General features: G+C 40.3%; 2 protein-coding genes across 3 annotated transcripts in view; both read right to left on the bottom strand.

Moving 5' to 3' along the window:
• Window positions 1–2,433, bottom strand: part of osbpl3b (oxysterol binding protein-like 3b) — a 45,174-nt gene extending 42,741 nt beyond the window's left edge. For both annotated transcript variants that reach the window (XM_061239059.1, XM_061239066.1), the window contains exon 1: window positions 2,071–2,433. The gene's annotated coding sequence lies outside the window, so the exon portion shown is untranslated. The remainder of the gene's footprint in view (window positions 1–2,070) is intronic.
• A 5,158-nt stretch (window positions 2,434–7,591) lies between these two features.
• LOC133121525 (sperm-associated microtubule inner protein 4) lies at window positions 7,592–12,551 on the bottom strand. Its single transcript, XM_061230755.1, has 9 exons — window positions 12,467–12,551; window positions 11,852–11,972; window positions 11,636–11,707; window positions 11,328–11,357; window positions 10,907–11,043; window positions 10,595–10,671; window positions 10,296–10,470; window positions 8,967–9,046; window positions 7,592–7,874 (listed from the first exon to the last, which is right to left on the bottom strand). Exons 2-9 carry the CDS (start codon window positions 11,929–11,931, stop codon window positions 7,665–7,667), a joined length of 861 nt encoding a protein of 286 aa, XP_061086739.1. The 5' UTR covers window positions 11,932–11,972; window positions 12,467–12,551; the 3' UTR covers window positions 7,592–7,664.
• Between the last annotated feature and the right edge of the window lie 6,576 nt (window positions 12,552–19,127).

Here is a 19,127-nt window from a genome sequence, read left to right as displayed (position 1 = left end):
CAAATAGAAAACATTTTATTTCAGGGCTGACAAAGTCATCCATCTCCTCTTGTCTCATCCATTTCCTCTCGCCAGTGGTTTTGTTAGGCAAATTACACCATCTGACCATCATACGAATAAGTGTTCTAGGACAACTGGGAATTCACCCTGAGTAAATAATTTTGAATATAAGGAACTCTGGTCTCTCGCTTTCAAATCTTCTGTTGAGAAAAGTCAATGAGCTGCACAGGACACACCTCCCATTCTAATCCTAAATGAAACACCCTGGCTTTGGTGTCTGAAGTAGTTGGCTGGGCATATACCCAGATCCCTCTGAAAATGGAACAACCTCGCAGTGACTCCTTGCAGAAACACACACCTACACTAAGTGCGAAAGAAGATAACAGCCAGGCCATGGCACCACTAATGTGAACATTTTAAAGACAAGTTACTGTCCGACTTTTCAGTGACTGAATGCTGTTCCTTGGTTCAGGACAGAGTATACAATATAGAAATTAGGTAAACACGATGAGAAAATCCAGAAGATTTATCTTTTTTATAAAAATCAAACGGCCTGCAGCAAGGGCTAAACCCCATTCCATAATCAGTTGCCATGGAGACAGCAAGGATGTAAGTGGAAATAGCTCCTGAATCATATGTGATTGGACTTCAAGAAAAGTAGTGAAAAATATATTAATGGAGGCAAATCGATATTTATATAATCATCATCATCATCTTCATCCTAATATCCCATGTCAAAAATACAGCTAAGCTTGTGAACTTAAGGATGCAAACTTAACCCTAACCTGCAAAAAATATGTTTATGTTTATGTTAATGATGAGTACACATTTTGCAGATCATTGTTAAAATGAGACGCCTATTGTAGAACGATGCAACCTATTTTCTTATATCAATCACTGTTTGGCATCGCGAGGGAACATATGACGTAATGTTTATTATATAAACCCTCCATCTCAATTTAAAGTGCATGTTTGTTTGTTTTTTTTTATTTTTTATGAACGTCTTTCCATAAGCCGAATAAACATGTAAAAGGGTATCTCAACTGAATGTATATAAATGAACGTATTTCTCGATTGAGTGTAACTCTGTTTCTGATAATGATTAACTTGCACCAGATTATAACGTAGGCTATGGCGCTGTACGAGCGACAGCTATCAGGTAGGCTAATATTGATGCCACGAGTTGCAAGGATGGGAAGAGTTGCTTCAATGTGTTAATGCGGTGCCGTTAAAGTCTTCTTTCACCGGCTGCTGCAGGTGACAGACCTGTCATTAGCAAACGTAGCAAGCCAGGTGACGGGATGTCATCAGACTCACTATCACTGAAGAGACAAATCATTCGGGCTGGAGCGGAGGTTAAACATGACAACTTAACGTAGGCTACTGGTTTCATGTTGCTACTGTCACGTGGCCACAGATTTTTTGTGCTTTTCTGACTAGTAAAATATGACATTGGTTTCTCGCATATAGGCAGTGTTTGATCTGCCATGCATTGACAGTACGCAGGCTTCATTAGCTACTTAGCTACAATGAAAAGTCTGTTCATCGTCATTTGGAATACAGCTGTGAATGCGAGAAAGCGGTAGTGATATAGTAGCTAAAGTTCTAAGATAACTAGTTAACTAGCAGGATATACAGAAGTGTAGGCTACCATGTTCCTTGAAAGCATTAGAAAAATAGTCGGATATTGGTTTTCACAGGTTATGTATTTATCTAAAACATAAGCAACAGTAAATTTGATACAGTGTGACAGAGCTATCTAACGATACCTGCTCCTACTTGACTGATAATGTGCGGCTTCAGCCAAGGCTACTAAACATGTTCCTTGATTAACTTGGTTCTCAACGTGAAAGAATTACAGCGTGCCAGCTAATCAATTCCGTAAAATGAATTGTTACATTTTTATTGGGAGTGGGCTATGGTGTCCCTAAATAGTCGAGATAAACACACACATACAAGGAAGCTAGCACAGACAAAGCTAATGTACTATTTTTTAAACCAACTTAACCTGAGCAGCACATTAACCCTGTTAAAATGGGAATGACAGAAGTGAGATAGTACACTACCTACCTTTATACAAGTTATGTTATGAGCAGCGGTGATTTCCCCCGTCTTCTCCTCCCGAAACGGTCCAGTTAAGATTTTGTTTAAAATCGTTACCTAATTAAACGGCATCACAAGCAACGCTGAAGCAACTTTGCCTGCCGTACTTGGTTCTGTGTGGAGAATATATTTCACCATGAAATATAATGAGGAAGACGACGCGCACCAAAAGTCCAGTTGTAAGAATAAAAATGTGCTTAAATATTTGCACAATCCGAAACGGTGTATTTAGTTGCCAGTGGTAAGGAATAACTAAATCACCAAACTTAGAGCGTGATCTGAAACTTTCCTCAAATTGGTGTTACCCAGTTACCCTGTTTGTGTAGATATGTGAACGATCAGTAGAAGCATAGCGGACAAGAAACTCAGAAAGGGGGCGGGGAGAAATCTGAGTGAAATCCCCCACCTCCAATAAATGTGGAATACCACCTCAAGACGTCACGATTTCTGAGGCGGGAGTGGTTACAGTACTGTGTATCTTTTCCGTGACGTGGCTGTAATTCCAAAGAGCTCAACCTAGGTTTGCTCAGGTACAATACAGGGAAGAGGCTTGCACTTACCTTGTATCTAGTTAAAAATTATTTGACGAAGTTGTATATTTTTTATCATTGATGTTTTTGTTGGTTATTCTATAGGCAATTAAACATGAATATTATATCCTATATAATTAGTTGTTATGTGATTATGCAGTAGGCTATAGTGAAACATAATCAGAGGGGTCACAGATGAGAACCTTTTGTGATTCTATTGAGAAGTATTATTAAGCAAAATGGGCACATTTTTAATGATATTCCAAGTGCAGACATTTAGATTTAAAAGAATGTGGTATCAACAGACAAGAAACACAATTAAGTTGCCACACATGATGAACACACAGGGTATAAAAATGTTAAAAGTTCTCAGCTGCCGGCTCACATAGGTGATCAACAGAACATGCACAAGATAATGCTACAGGAACATTACCTGCATGCTGATTTGAATTCTCCGATCAAGTAAATATCCAGACCGCAGTGAAGCTCTGATGGCTGCACATCTCCTTCAGAGTCAGACAGAGACCACTCTAACTGGGTGAGGAATACATTGATAGGCGTTGTGTCTGCTCATTACTGTCTGTATGGGCTCAGGGTGGATTTATGTGCATATGTGACAGACCATAAACTGACATACAGGCAGAGTGAGGCCTTCTTTTGGGTACTGTGTCTCTGAAGCAGCAGGAAGCCTGCAGGGGAACACTGTGCTCATTTTGTAAGGGAACTACAAACCCATACAAGAGTATTTCAAACTGAGGTAATGAGGCAACTAGAGGAAAAGGGTTAAGACAAGCTGACAACATCAGAATCCATACAGGGGTAGGCTTTCCAGGACATTATGTTAAGAAACAATTACAGCACCACCTCCCTCGGGCTAAATATCTCAATTTAAATTCCGCATAAGTTAAAGTAAAAATACTGGAGAGACAATCAGTTATTTCCATGGTGACAGCGTGGTGGTTAGGGAACTAGGCACGGTTCTAGACTTGATTCCCTGGTGCTAAGTTACTTGACTTAAATTGCTTCTACAGATATATACAGTGGCCACTAGAATGGCAATTATGGGTTGTTGATAAGCACAAATCCAAGAATGTGAAGGTCTGGCAAGGATCTGCATAAAAGAATGTGTTCCCCCAAATGTTTTCCTTAACCTTGTCAAGCATTACAGGAAAATAAACCATGCAGTTATCCTTGCCAGAGGTGGATGCACCAAGTAATAAACTAGCGGTGTTAATAATTATGGAATCTTGATTTTGGTGAAATCTATTTTTTTATCAAATGAATGTTTGATTTTGGTTGGTTCCATTAAAACATTAATAAGGTACAGTATTCTTCACATTCAGAATCATCATCAGGAATCATATTGTTTATTTTTGTGGCATATTTTGTGCAGTCAGGGGCGCCAATAATTTTGGATCCCTCTGTAGCTCTTTGAATGTGTGTGAAGAATGGATCCTCGGGATAAAAATATCTGATAAATACCTGAAATTGAGGAAAAACAGGAACATTTTCATTTCTGTGTCTGTGAGCAAAACCAGAGGCAATAATGAACTCAGACATGGTGTTACAACAGTTAGAAATTATTTAAAAGAAAGCATTAATTGAAATACAGACAGAATAGCATGACAGGCTGGTTCACATTGCTTGTATATTTCTATTGTCTCAACACAATGATGAGGCAAGGCTTGTGCAAACATTATCAGCCCTTTTATTGCTGAGGATTTCGAGTTATGTGGAAAATCTGGAAGTACTGGGAGTCAGAGCATTCACGGATTAAATATCCACTCTCTTGCTGCTGTCAGGTTTCGAGATGACCACATAACTTCCAGGAACTAAATGTCAAAAGGCAGGTGTTCTTCAATGGTCACCATGACAACGGAACGAAGGAACATGCATACTGGTAAACCAGATCCCCTCCTTGAGGCAGATTATGCAAATGACATCCATACAAAGAGTAAAAAAAGGGTGTGATGTAACTCAGCAACAGTAGGGTTTTTCTTGCTGAATCCAACCTGGAATATGTACTGGGACTGGGTTAGGAGTACTCCTCCCTGTGGACCTGGTGAAAAATGTCTCAGTACAGCGATGGGTAAACTGTACTGCAGAATATTACTTTGTTTGGACGAACACAGGATTTTGCTGGGGTATGAAAATAGTTGCCTCTCATTGAAAAAAAAGGTTTGCTATCTAGCTATATAGCAAACCTATATATAATATACTGCTAAAACATAATTGATAATGTGCAGCTGTCATGTTACTTTGCCTAAGTAGATTCACTAGCAATGCCCTGCCTTAAATTACTCTCTAGTAGACAGACTCTGACTTACTGTAGCTGCTTTGTAATGGCTGTCTCCATGGCTATGTGGTAGGGAGCTGTGGTTCAACCCAGGCATGTTTGTATTGAAGCTCACCTCCTCTGCATGTTGGAATCTGAACTAAGCTCTTCTCTCATCACATTCCAGCAGCATTACTCTCTCACTCCCTCCCCTCTGAGAGAGGTTCTGACCAAACACATTGGCAGCTGGGCACGAGTGAGTGAATGAATGAACAAGCAAGTATGTGAAATCTGAGATAGTTAATAACATGATCTGGACAATTATCCTGTTTTCATCTGTAGGATCTTCAACAAAAATTCCAGGAATGAGGCTATTACTTTAAAGAAGGTGTACTGCCATGCTACTTTTGATCTTTTGGCTAAATTTAGAGTCATTCTGCCACCTACTGGAAAATATGTATTACTGCACTAACAATCACTTGCTTTTCAGGGCGAATAGTTTTGTGAACGGTGCCCTCCATCTTTTTTCTTGATTTGGCTCTGTTTAATGTGGTTAGAGCGTAGATTCCCAGCTTTTATTAAAGGGTATTTTTATACATGGTGAAACCAAAATACCCTTTAATAAAAGTTGGGAATCTGCGCTTTGGATTGTTTTGATTGTGAATCTAAAATTGCAGGGCATAGAGCCAAAAAAAATGTAGAGAATAATGTAGAGAGCACTGTATATACACACACCACTTTATTAGATACACCTATCACTTTCAGGTTAGGACCACATTTGCCTCCAGAGCAGCCTGAATACTTCATGGCAAAGATTCAAGGTGCTGGAAATATTCCGTAGAGGTTCTGTCCATGGTGACTTGACTGCATCGCATTCCTGCTATTCTGTAGATTGTTCGGCCAGTTTCTTGTTGCAAACCTCCCATTCCACCACATCCCAAAGGTGCTCTATTGGATTACTTTCTGCAGACTGTCAGGCTATTGGAGTAAACGAAAATCACTGTCATTTTCATGGAACCAGCTTGAGATGATTTGTGCTTGGTGACATGGTGCATCATCTTGCTGGAAATATCCATTTGAAAAAGGGTAGACTGTGACCATGAAGTGGTGTACATGGTTAGCAACAATGCTTTGGTAAGCTTTGATATTGAAATGATGCACAATATGTATTAAGGGCCTGCTCACTGTAGAGACTGCGGTTCCTGAAAATCCTAGGAAGGCAACGGTTTCTGTGAAGCTGGAACTACCACATCTGGCACCAGCAATCCTACCACCATCAAAGTCATTTAGATCCGGCTTAGATCACCTATTCTAATGTTCATTGTTAGTCAAACAACAAACTCACCATGTTTATATGCTTTACATATTAAGTTGTGGCCACACACTGTTTGGAGGAACAGGCTATTTAGGTTAATGAGCAGGTGTACCTAATAATGTGACCACTGAGTATAGCTATAGATAAAAATATATGATGGCAGAAGATCAGAATAAATACAAATAATACATTGAAAAGACATAAAACACAGAGTGAAGAAGTTATTTTAAATGTGTTCCATTCAGTAGCATTCACTGCTTAATTTACATTTAATCTCTGGATTAAATCTTTCTCTGAGTTTCAGAGCTACAGTTCTTCTGAATGTGAGAGTGAGAAAAATACACCAGTGTCCCAGGAAAGCAGGAGAAAATTTGAAAAAAACATTAGCTTTTGTCTGCTACATATGCCAGCTATCTCAGCATGCAAATATGTTTTTCAAAGCTGCCAATAAATAAGGCAGGAAGAAGGTGTGAGGGAAAATCTAATTCATGTGTGAAAATTAGTGTTTATTCTCTATTCAAGTGCAATTGCACCAATATGGTAGATTTTGGGATTGTGTCCAGATTGCTTCAGCACGCCCAGCTTTGAAGACCCCTGGAAAAGAGCTTTATTCACCCTGGTAAAGACAGGTAGATGACATACAGGCAGGGGAGATAGAGTACAGATGAGACATTCACAGCTATTCCAGCAGTTTCCATCTTAGAACTAAATAACTGAATGAATGTACTAAACACTCCTCCACTTCTATTCAAAACTGACACAAGTGAAAAGTGCATTTCATTATTTAATATGCACAAATACACACAGGGACAAAGAGGCTCCCCCCTTCTCCTCTAAGCATGCACTGTTTTTACATGCCCTGTGAAATCATCGCAATGCTTGTAAAGAAAACTGCACATACTGTGCCTGTCAAGACCTGCTGCCCTGGCACTTGTGAAGATACACACACAATACTAGGTGAATCTGTAATGCTAGTGAATGACTGAATAGCTGAATTCTTAGTCAAGGCAGCTGCAATACAAAGTCTATTCAATACAATATAATGAGAGCGCATTAGGACAAAAGCTCTGTGGATGCTTTAGCTGTGTTTGAATCCCCGCTGCATGGCTCTAGAATACCTGAAGAATAACTCATCCTTGGTGAATTTTGGCACTTGTCATTTTTTCTATTGTAGCTTTTCAGCAGCATGTGTAAAACAGTGCGAAATACTCTGCCAAACTCAATACTTCTCTTCCTCATTTACACTGATCATACATCAGTTCTGTATGTTAAGTCAAAAATGTTACTGTAATGTTTTTGAGAAAAGCTGATGTAGCAAAACATTCGTATATTCATAAACCATAAAAAATGCATAAACTTGAAAAAATCTACCTTCAAACACATTGGATTTTTATTTGCCATTACACGATAGGGAGGCTGAATGGGGCTTGCGGTCACAAGCTCAGGCCACAGGCAGTGGAACAGCAGTGTGATTACAGTAATAGTGGGAGCGCGGTCGTTTCCCTCTGCGCATGTTGTCCCGCAGGTCTACCATAGCTTCGTTAGTGGACTTGTAGAAGTCACGCCGCATGTCACTCTTACTGTAGGAGTCCTGCAGCTCAAGCACGCTGGGTCGCATCTCTGCCACACACCCGGAGGCCACAAGGGGGCGCTGCAAGTGAAAGCACCAGAAGCTGTTCGCAGTGCTGCTGAGGGGTTAAGTAACTGGAGGAACACATGCTTGAATGGAGAATGATTATTGTGCCCTTGGGCAAGTTACATAACATTTTCTTGAATATATAAGCACCAGAATAAAGGAATAAGTTTTACATTTTAAGCATGTTATGAGTCTAAAAAGCAAAAAAAGCGACCGTTTCCAATGATCTGCCGGTTATACAATGGCTAGTATAGGGACATTGATGAGTTTGTGCTATGCAGCAGGAAAATGGACTGCAAATGCCTCCAAAGCAGCTTGCACTGCATTGTGATGTTTCCCGGGGCTATTCATAAACAGGTTCATTTTCATAGCACTATACACCATTATATAATGTTTCATATATCACTCACTGTCCTTTCTTCCTTCCTGCCGGCACAATCTTTTCACTACCGGGGTTATAGACCAGAGAGGTGTGGTCTACTATAGGTGCAACTTCCGTGGCCAAAGGGTAGCTAACACACTGCCTGTTCTTTTGCCAAGCGACTTGAAATTGAAGCTTGGAGTATGTCTGACTATAGCTCAGAAGGGAGTTTCAACTCCATTACACAACATTATTGGGTAGAAACTGAACAGAAACTGAGAGGCCAAAGCAGAAGTGAACTGGCATGGTCACATCTGGTTCGAGAACTCGCCACATTTTCAATAGATGGGATGCCTCAAGGTAGTCTGTCAAAGTAAAGATGTTCTGATGATGATGTTTTTGTCAATTTTCCCAACAAGTTGGTTTGTTGCTTTGAGGCATTTCTCTGACTTAGCGCTGTTGATACAGGAAGCTGTGCCACTTCTTTCCTGGAAGGCAGCAGTCTCAGGTCCAAATGAAGATTAGATTAAATTCCCTTTTTAAATAAATAATCAGATAATTTAGTTACTTCACATCACATCACAAGCTGCTTTAGAGATATTGAGGTGTATTTTCTCGCTCTTACTCATCCATGCCCCGATTGTGAAGCTGGCAGGTTGTTTGAAGTTTCTCTTGGTATCTCAAATATTCAGTACACTGTGAATTAACATGACAGTATTAGTGTATTTAGTGCTGTTCAGCTATACCTTCTCCACTGTGCTGGGTGTTCCATCCTCAGTGGTAATGTCTGTTGTCTTTTCATCAAATCTAGTCAAGGATCGACTTCCTGAAAACACATGTACTGTGATAGTTCAGCCTCAGTAGAACATGTCCCGTGTTCACACACTGACCATGTAATCAGCCTCTGTGTGTCTACCACAGCAGTGAAAAGCCATTTATAGGTTATCACTCAACAAAGACAACTCAACTTACTATGGTATGTAAAGACATGAAACTATGCATGTATAATATGCTCTACTGCTAATTCTCCAAACAAATGCAGACTGAGTTATCAGACTGTTCACAAGAGTTACTATGAAAATCTGCCATACCTATAGATCCTAAAGAATGAGAATAATACAGAAATATATACATTTCCTTAAAGTATATATACACTCAGTGACCACTTGGGTAGACCTTTACACCAACTTGTTAATGCAAATATTCAATCAGCCAATCATGTGGCAGCAAAATGCATAAAATGCATTAAATCATGCAGATATGGTCAAGAGTTTTTTTTCAGACCAAATTTCAGAATAGGGAAGAAATGTGGTCTAAGTGACTTTGAGTGTGGAATGATTGTCGGTGCCAGACTGGGTGGCAATTTCAGAAATTGCTGATCTCCCGAGGATTTCAAACACAACAGTCTCTAGAGTTTGCAGAGAATTGTGCAATGTCAGGACCACATGGCTCAAGTAGAGCTGACATAAACGGGGAGACCACACTGATCGTAAATTATACCAAATCATTTATTAAATAACTATTTACAAAACACAAGTCAGTAGACGGAAAGCCAAACTAAAAGTGTAGTGCATATCAGCAGGGGTCTTGTAAGGCAAAACAGGTAAGGAAAAATAAGGAGCGGTGCTGCAGCCAGCCTTCCAGCGTCAGGCACGGCCCAACTCCCCCTGGAGGCGAGGCAAAACACAGCAGGCAAACAGGATATCCCACGTAAGGCCACGCGAAGGAGAGAGCACACCCAGCACGGCAAAGCCGGGCGTGACAGCCAAAAATTCAAAATCCAGTGAGCAGCAGTTTTGCAGGCAGAAGGATGTTGTTAATGAGAAAGGTCAAAGGAGAAGGGCCACAATGAAGCAACAATGATATGCAGAAGAGCAACGCTGAACACACAATACATCAAACCTCTAAGTGGATAGGCTACAGCTGCAGAAGACTTGATAAGTCTAAAAAATAAATCTAATACATACCTAATAAAGCGCTCGCAGAGTGAGTATATATACATATATATAAATGCATCGATGAATAATGGTAGAAGGATCAGGTGCAGGCATCAGTTGCTTGGTGCAGTACTTTACCTGAGTATTCCCTCTGGTAGGCAGTATGACATCGGCTCCTCTCCCAGTTTTGGAACATGTGAAAGTTCTGTGCAGACAGTGCAGTCTCTCTGGCACTTAGAGAAGGGTTAGGGCACGTTATCTTTGGGGGAGCAGGATAGAACACCTGCCTTACGCCTGCCATCTGCTTTGGAATCTGGGAGACAAATAGGAACATGGAAAGGACAATCATTTTATATATGTTATGGTATTACATATTTGTGGATGTTTTCTTAAAGTGAAGGCTTTAGGGAAATAGTCAAACTATGTGTTCTGCTCACATCATAGAATCCCTGCTGTCCTGGCCAGACCCTGGGCTCTGTATGTTTCAGCAATACCTCTTGACGGCAAGAAGAACCTGCAATTAAAATGGAACTTCACAACAACAGCCACAAGAGGGCAGAGGAGAGAACAGGCCTGGCCACTCATCCATCATGCAACATTCTGCAATTGATTTATACAGCTGGGAATCTACTAGAATGGGTCAGGATTGCATCAACAGTTGATACGAGTCCCCTCACACTCATGCCCTCTCACATTTTAACCTCCCATTTGTCATTCTCTCTCCCTCCGTCTCTCACACTTTATCTTACCAATTGTCTTGTTGAGCAGCGTGACTGCATTGGTGCTTGCGTAGTCAGAGGAACGGGAGTAAGGGAACAGGGCAGAGCGAGGGATGTGAGAAGCATATGGATGTTCCCTCTGAACTGGGACCTTTATCACCTTCTCCCTGTGAAGGACAAAGTAAGTGACACAGTGAGGTAACAGGAAGAGAAACACTGGGATGGATACGATGTGAAAGTGAATAATACAACAACAGACATGCATATGGACATCGAGTACACAGTGACAGTGTCAAGAGAGTGAGATCTGACACCCTTTAGACTGCTACACAGATTCAAAATAATGTTCATCAACATTAAAACCATGAGACAAAGAACCATTCATATGTACTGAGACAATTCACAATTAAGAATAAGAATCAAGTTATGAGATAAAAGCATTTACACTCACGTGAGATCAATTTCTGAAGGTTTGGGGACACTAAAAGAGAAAGAAGTCATATAATATACAATCTTACTAAAAAGAGAGGGTAGTGTTATAAATAGCTATTTATCAGCATTTACCTTTAATTGAACTTTTGACACATTCTCAAATTTAGGTTACTGCACCACCTGGTGGCACTAACTAGAATTACAAACTTCTATCTAATGTGACCATATTACAGTTGGTACACAGACTGCACCAGTCATTTCCTGCACAAAATCTACCAAGACAACTAAAAATATTCCCTTTATGGGTATAAAATCAACAAAACTCACAGCTCGTCATTGCGGCGAAGATTACTCTTCTTGAGAGATGTAAGATCATAATACTCTGTTATAGAAACATTCCTGAGAACAAAAAAAAACAATAATTTCACATTTTAAGACATTGAGTGAATATGCACCCACACATTGCATTGTAGAGAGACAGTGTATGCCAGATTAACACACACACATTTTTCTGTGAAAAAATACTGAATGTATGACACATACTCAGGAATGACAGCTCCTCCATAGCTGAAGTGGTTATGGCCCCTGATGTGTGCTGGCATGTACTTTGACCGGGATGACATGGTATACAGCTGGCGGGATTGGTCTGTGTTGGCAGGTGGATCTGGGAAAATGTCAAGCTCAATTGGTGAAGTACATACTGCATGTACCAGCATATGCAACTTCTGTTTCAATACCCATTGAGGGATGCCCTTTGTTGATGATAGCACAATACACACAGCTAAGCAAAAACATATAGAAATAATTAAAATTACTATTACGTTGGTAAACACAGGTACTGTAACTATATTGGCCATCACTCATTTATGTAGTACGTGATAATTCTGCCAGGAGTGAGTCTCTTACATTTGTGTCCTACTGGGCTACAAGCAGCAATGCTCTCAGACAGCATACTGCATACTGCTTTAACACTGTTTTGCAGCTCCTCGACCTTACTGTTTACAGTACATCAATAAATTCACACTTCAGCCATTTCAGCACACTCTACAACAGGTTGCACAGATGTACAATTCCAATACATATATCTGGAATAAATATAATATCAATAAATGTTGTATAGACAATGCATTGATTGTGGGGGAGCGGCAGGAGGCTTACCTTGACAGATAATTATGGGTGACGGTAGTTATCTTCTCTAGTTTGATGCAATTGTGGAAAACAGGAAAGTCAAGAAGTCTCTCTGCTGTCTATGGAGACAGAAACCTACGATGAGCCACAGGAACAGTGTGACAACCTAGTTATCGATCGCTGTGGTGAGGATCACGTTTCCTGTGGCAGACACTCTATCCACATCAGCACATCTCAGCCATACAAACACAACCTTCTCCTATCTCAATGAGCAGGAACATACACAGCAAGGAAGTAGCTAAGTCTGAATAAAATACTTTAATACTTTATGTTTGACGAAAGAACCCTCACCTGTTGACCTGCCATTGCACCAGATACATAATTGGTTTGGATAATTCCATAACTAAACTGAATAAACTGCCCCCCACCAATATCCATGACATGAATGGCCATAAAACATATTATCATTCTTTATGAACTACTGTTCTACATCTTCGCAAAAATATCTTGGCACAAACCAAACACTAAATCAATAATCTCCAGCAAGCAAATCTCAGCTATGAACACATTGTCCCTGTCATTGAGTTTCCCCATGCAAGTGTATAGCAGGGTCACAGCTCGGTGGATGAGCACAAAGAAAGCTGCCAAGGCTGAGCAAATACTGAAACCTAAGCAGGGCTTCAGAAAGCACTGAATGGTGACACTGGATAAAACCTCTGAAAACACAGTTCCTATTACAGCTGCTGGCCTTGTGTTCACAGAAGGCAATGGCCCTCTTGCAAATTAACAGCATACTGTTACCATTACACACACACACTCATGCACACACACACACACACACACACACACACACACACACACTCACTCACTCACACACACACACACACACACACACACACAGACACACATTTAAACCACAAATAATTAGACAGTGAAAAAAGAGAATTAGAAGAAGGAACATTTTTCCTACCACCCTGGTTTGAGTCCTGTACACGACGTCTTCAACATCCTGCCTTCTGCTGGCAATACAATAATATAAATAAAATCCACATCCTTTAAAGATTCAGATATAATACTTTATTATAATCAATTAGTGCCAATCAATTATAGATAACAGGTTATATATAGAATGACTGCTGTTTAATATAAATGTCTGTGTACACACCGGAAAAAACACGTTTTTACAGTCGTTAGGATACCGCATGACTTCGCCATAGATTTAACTGAAATTATATTTACTTGTTAGTAGTTTCGGGGCGTAGTCAACAATCGCTGTCTCTCGGATGTAGACGATGCACGTTTTAATCTTCAAAAAATGAACTGTCGAAGTACAATCAAATAGTTCTTGATGGCTGGATACTGCACAGTCAGACCGCAGAGTTAAAATTCTGCTTTAAATATGTATCAGTTTTAGAACATTTCTATAAGATTACAAGTGTTATGACGTCACAACGCGGCGACTGCGATTTTCTTTCAAAGAGATACATTTGGATTAATTCGTTTATAAACAGATATATAGACTACTGTGGCCCAGTATTTACTGTGAACATTGCATTTAATCATGGCCCTACTGTAAAATTCTGCTATGACCAGCTAACTTTACCAGCTGTTTCAAAAAATAACTTGAGCTGGTCAAACCATGTTGAGCAGCATGTTTTTCAGCAAGGGAGAAAAATAAACACTTGTCCTTGATACAATTCCTGGCTCTCCAGTATGGTTAGCTTCCTGTTATCACAATGATGAATATTCTAGGCGAGCAGCATAGCCAGAAATATCCATAGTTGGGCCTACCTTGTGTAGAATCGATGGGCCAGAACTACCTAGGTGGGCATTCACTTTTAGGTGGGGTGGTTCAGTCAAGATAAATAAGTGGACCAGTCTACTGTTTAAGTGGCGGTGGCCCACCTAAGTCTACGCCAGTGTGCTAGGCTCATTCCAGTTGCCATATCAGTTCATTTAATCTAATACTGCTATTAGTTCTTTAACAACTGTAACAGAACTTACAATTTCGAAGAATATTGTAAGTTCTGTTACAGTTGTGATGTACTTGTTTCAGTCTCATAACCGGTTACTAGACATGTTTAATTTCCGATCAGGGTTCTTAAAAGAGAGTAAGACAGGCTGTGGCATACCAAACAAAAACTTTGTCTATCATATTAGTACTTCCACATGACTATTGCTTCCATGGCTAGATGACTTGTACATCCATAGATTTTTCACCATTTATCACCATTACCCCTGCCCAAAACCAACCAAATCATCAGACCCTACAACCCTGCCAGACCTCTTCGTTCAGCCTCCACAGGCCGCTTGGCACCTCCCCCTCTCCGAACTTCCACCTCACGCGCACGACTACTGTCTGTTCTGGCTCCACGGCGGTGGAACGAACTCCCCGTTGAGGTCAGAACTGTAGAATCTCTTCCAATCTTCAAGCACAACCTGAAGACGCACCTCTTCAAGCAGCACCTCTCCCCATCCCTCCCTACCTCCCTGTGAACCTTAATTGATTTCTTTCTGTGATGTACTTTTTTGTGTATCAGTATTTTTAGTTTGGCTAGGTAAGCAGTGTTTGGCTAGTTAAGGGGTTTGGTCATACTTTTGCGTTTGTTTGTTTGTTTGTTTAAAAATAATAATATGATAATATAATGTAATATAAAATTGGCCCTGGTCCTTGTCTTTGTTGGGCAGGTAGCAGTTGAAATTGTACTTCCCTCTAGGGTCTTTCAGCGCACTTATCCCTGGTTATGGGTATGCACTTTGTTGTACGTCACTCTGGATAAGAGCGTCTGCCAAATGCCATTAATGTAATTAATGTAACAATGGCCCATATCCTTAGGATACTGTCTGTGACACTGAATACTCATTTGAAGAAAATTAATGGTTTTCATGAATGAGTTTTAAATGTTGCTCAACCTACTGCATCCTATTGACTAATTGTATTTTAACAGTACGCAAGTAGTCATTGATGAGAATAAAACTGTACACACTGTAGTCTGATGATAACAATAGGCACCAGAAAAGCTATAGCATACAGTATAGGGGTTGATGGTCATATTAATATTTCAAGCGGAACAGACAAACAGCAAAGCCATCTTTACAGAATTCCTAGAGTGAATGGGCCCAAAACCCTCTGCCTTGAGGGGTTGTAAATTATAAAACACAACATAGTATTTACAAAAAGAGTGCAATGGTTTTAGCTAAAATTTCTGTTGCTTTGTGAGGTGCTCAGTTTCAGTGTGTCTTTGGATCCTGTCATAAAAGATTATACAAGATTAAAAAATACGTTACGTATTTTTTTACGTTACGTTCCCTGTACAAACAGGACTTTCAATGTGCCATTAATGAAATTAATAATGAAATACACCACATAAATCTGTATGCATATAGTGTGCATATACTGCACATGGACACCGATGTTCAACAACCCATCCTATATTTTACTGCACATCAATCGCTCCTGGTGTCCCAGACTGACCTATCTCACCTATGCACTAATTCTGAAATGACTGCTACTGCTACTGCAATTATAAGTCAAATAAATCATAATTACAAATGCTGTGAAATGTAAAAGAAGTTAATTTGGTGCTCAGTGTGCAACAGTTCAGTACATCACATATAAATTGTTTTTTTTTTCACCGCCAATTTTTACAGATGACCAAAGACAACTGTTGAACAGTATATGTTTCTTTTGTAAACAATTTTGCTAATAAGCTAAACATGTACAAAGATAATATCAGTGCCAGGACAGCCATTCAATGTCGACATGAACATGTACATACTGTAAATAAAAGATCAACAGAACGCAAACTTAGACTCCCGCCACCCACAAAATGAAACTCATTAACTAAACCCCAGTGAACTAAAGACACAAATAACAAATGAAAACAGAATAAATAATAGAATCTCTCGCATTCTTTCCCATAGTGTAACATTCAGTAGTAAAGTCATCAGTGCAGTATACTGTAATGGGAACGGTTGCAGGTTCAGTTGCCAGGCAGAACAGTAATTAAATGTATCAGGTGCCTTGGCAGCATGCATCTGTGTGCCTGAAGCTTCATCCATAGGTCAGGGACTCAGGGTCCATTGTCGAAAGGTATTTTTTCAATGGTTATGCAATCACTTTTTTAGCCGCCACCCAACCCGCCAGGAATATTCTAGCCACTTTATTTTCAGATGCCAATTGAAAAGAATCATTCAGAAGGACTACAGATAAGAGAGACAGGAATGTCTACAGATAAAAGGATAGACAAATCTACTGCCTTTTCCCAGAACTTATAAACCCATATAAACTGTATGAAAGTCTTTATTGTACATCCTGTTCTCTGCGGTCTCAGCTGTGGTACACGATAAACTCAGATTCCTCATAATTACACCAAAGTGAAATGTGGTTGTTTCCATTTGGAAGCAACATGGACTGTTTATTAATGGAGCTTTATATGTTAAGTCAATTGCTCTTGTTTACTCAGTGCTATGAGAAACAGATTTTGGGGCTGGGGCGTTAATTGGGATTCTTTGGGGATATTCACAAAGTCTGAGACCACTGAGATGCATCACAGGTTGAACTAAATCCAGCGAGTCAATTATTCTGTTCTGGTGCTGTTGAAGGACTAGCCTCTGTATTTCCTCATGGTGCATTATAAATGTTACTTGCCCTGCATGCTACATCTCAGACGGCTTTTTAATATTCATTTATGGAGAAATGAATTAAGCCCAGTGGTGTTGTTCACAGCTCTGGGAGATCTGCAAACATAATGATGTCACTGCTTGTTAACAGAATCACTGGAGTCTGAAAGCACTGCAATGGAGGCAATGCATACAGGACTTACGTGATAAAAAAAACAAGATAAATGCACTTTTATAACATATTTGGTAATAAAATATCAAACCTCCCCTTGCCAGTATAATCAAATAGGAGTCCATCTATGATGTATACATAATTACAAATGCTGTTTTATACAAATGAATCAAATGCATACTACCTACAGGTATATCCAATCAGTTGATGAGGAATATCCAGCATCTAAACTGTTTATAAATAATACAATTCTGCCAGATCTTAATTTCTCTTCTATTCTGAAAATCTAATGCTAGGGCTGGTAAATGAATGGCTGCAATGAATTATTTATGAAAACGGGTTTTGTTTTTGGGTGTTTCAGTCTAATCTCAGTGGCCTTTTATCTTTTGAAAAGAAGTTTTCTTTAATCCTTATTTTCATTTTATTGTCGTGTACAGACGAGACCTGCTCTTTGTGGGTCTTATCCTCCCCTGCTCTGGTGCGGTAGATCCATGAAGGGCACATCATTATTGTTGTCGGATGATGCCAGGCATCAAAGCTGCTGCATGGGCAAACACTGTGAATGGCCAAACGGGAGAAGGACCCCTCCTATGGCCACAGTATGTACTCACATAATCATCCAGTTACTGAGGGTTTGGGAATTGAGGCTAAAATTGCACATGTAAAGCTGTAGTCAGTGGGGGCTCCTCCTGCTGTTTTTCGTGTATACTGCAGTTTTATAGACCAAGATGCAATGAGAAAGAGAACATTGTATGATGATCATTGTGACAAGGTTCACTTCCGTATAATGAATCCATTACAATAATGCTGTCCCCTGCAGTCAGAAGGAGTAGAAGATGAGGTTATTCTGCCAGCATGGGCAGGCTGTTTTTACTGGGGAGTGTGTGTTATTTCATTCGTATATTTTATGCGATCTGTCCACCAGCCAGACCACTGTGTCATGAGGGTAACAGTCGTGTCCCCCCTCCCCACCACCCCAATACACACACACACACACATGCACAGATGCACACACACACGCCTTTAATATTAATAACTCAAACGAGCCTATTGCATTCTGGAAGCTGTGGTTTGTTTGATCTGAAATGGCAGAAAGACAGGAGAATGCCAAAATGCATACCAATGACAGCATTTAGTTTGTATAGTCTTTTGCTCATTGGGTCATGATTCAGGGAATACCAGCACCTAGTTTCCGTAACGATGGTGCAGTGGGTAGCACTGCCGCCTCACAGCAAGGAGGTCTTGGGTTCGAATCCCCGTCGGCCGGGGCCTCTCTGTGCGGAGTTTGCATGTTCTCCCCGTGTCTGCGTGGGTTTCCTCCGGGTACTCCGGTTTCCTCCCACAGTCCCCAAAGACATGCACGATAGGCTGATTGGAGAGTCTAAATTGCCCGTAGGTATGAGTGTGTGAGTGAATGGTGTGTGTGCCCTGCGATGGACTGGCGACCTGTCCAGGGTGTATTCCTGCCTTTCGCCCAATGTATGCTGGGATAGGCTCCAGCCCCCCTGCGACCCTGATCAGGATAAGCGGGTTCAGATAATGGATGGATGGATGGATAGTTTCCGTAACTCCTTTATGAAGTTCACAAGGTCTCACAGTCCAATAACTAGATAGGGATATTTTCCAGTATAAATCTTTTTTTTCCTCTCCATTGTTTCATTGGTTCACTGAAAATGAAAATGAGTGTGCAACTGCCACCTCCACACTGCATTGCTAACAGGTTTTGTATGGAATAAAGTTAATATTTATTTTCAATACAACATAGGACAGAATAATTCTGTGAGCCTCAGAGGGCCTTGGGGCAATAGAAGAGTACTTGTATAGAAATCCAATCTCTTGTGCAGCAGTGCAAAGCAGGAATTCTGCTCTCTTTAAAAAGTGCCAATTAAGAAAAAC

The sequence above is a fragment of the Conger conger genome, chromosome 1 (genome assembly GCF_963514075.1).
Source record: "Conger conger chromosome 1, fConCon1.1, whole genome shotgun sequence".
Taxonomy (NCBI): Eukaryota; Metazoa; Chordata; class Actinopteri; order Anguilliformes; family Congridae; genus Conger; species Conger conger.
Note: the sequence above shows the minus strand (reverse complement) of the source record. Positions and strands in the feature narration are given on the sequence as shown.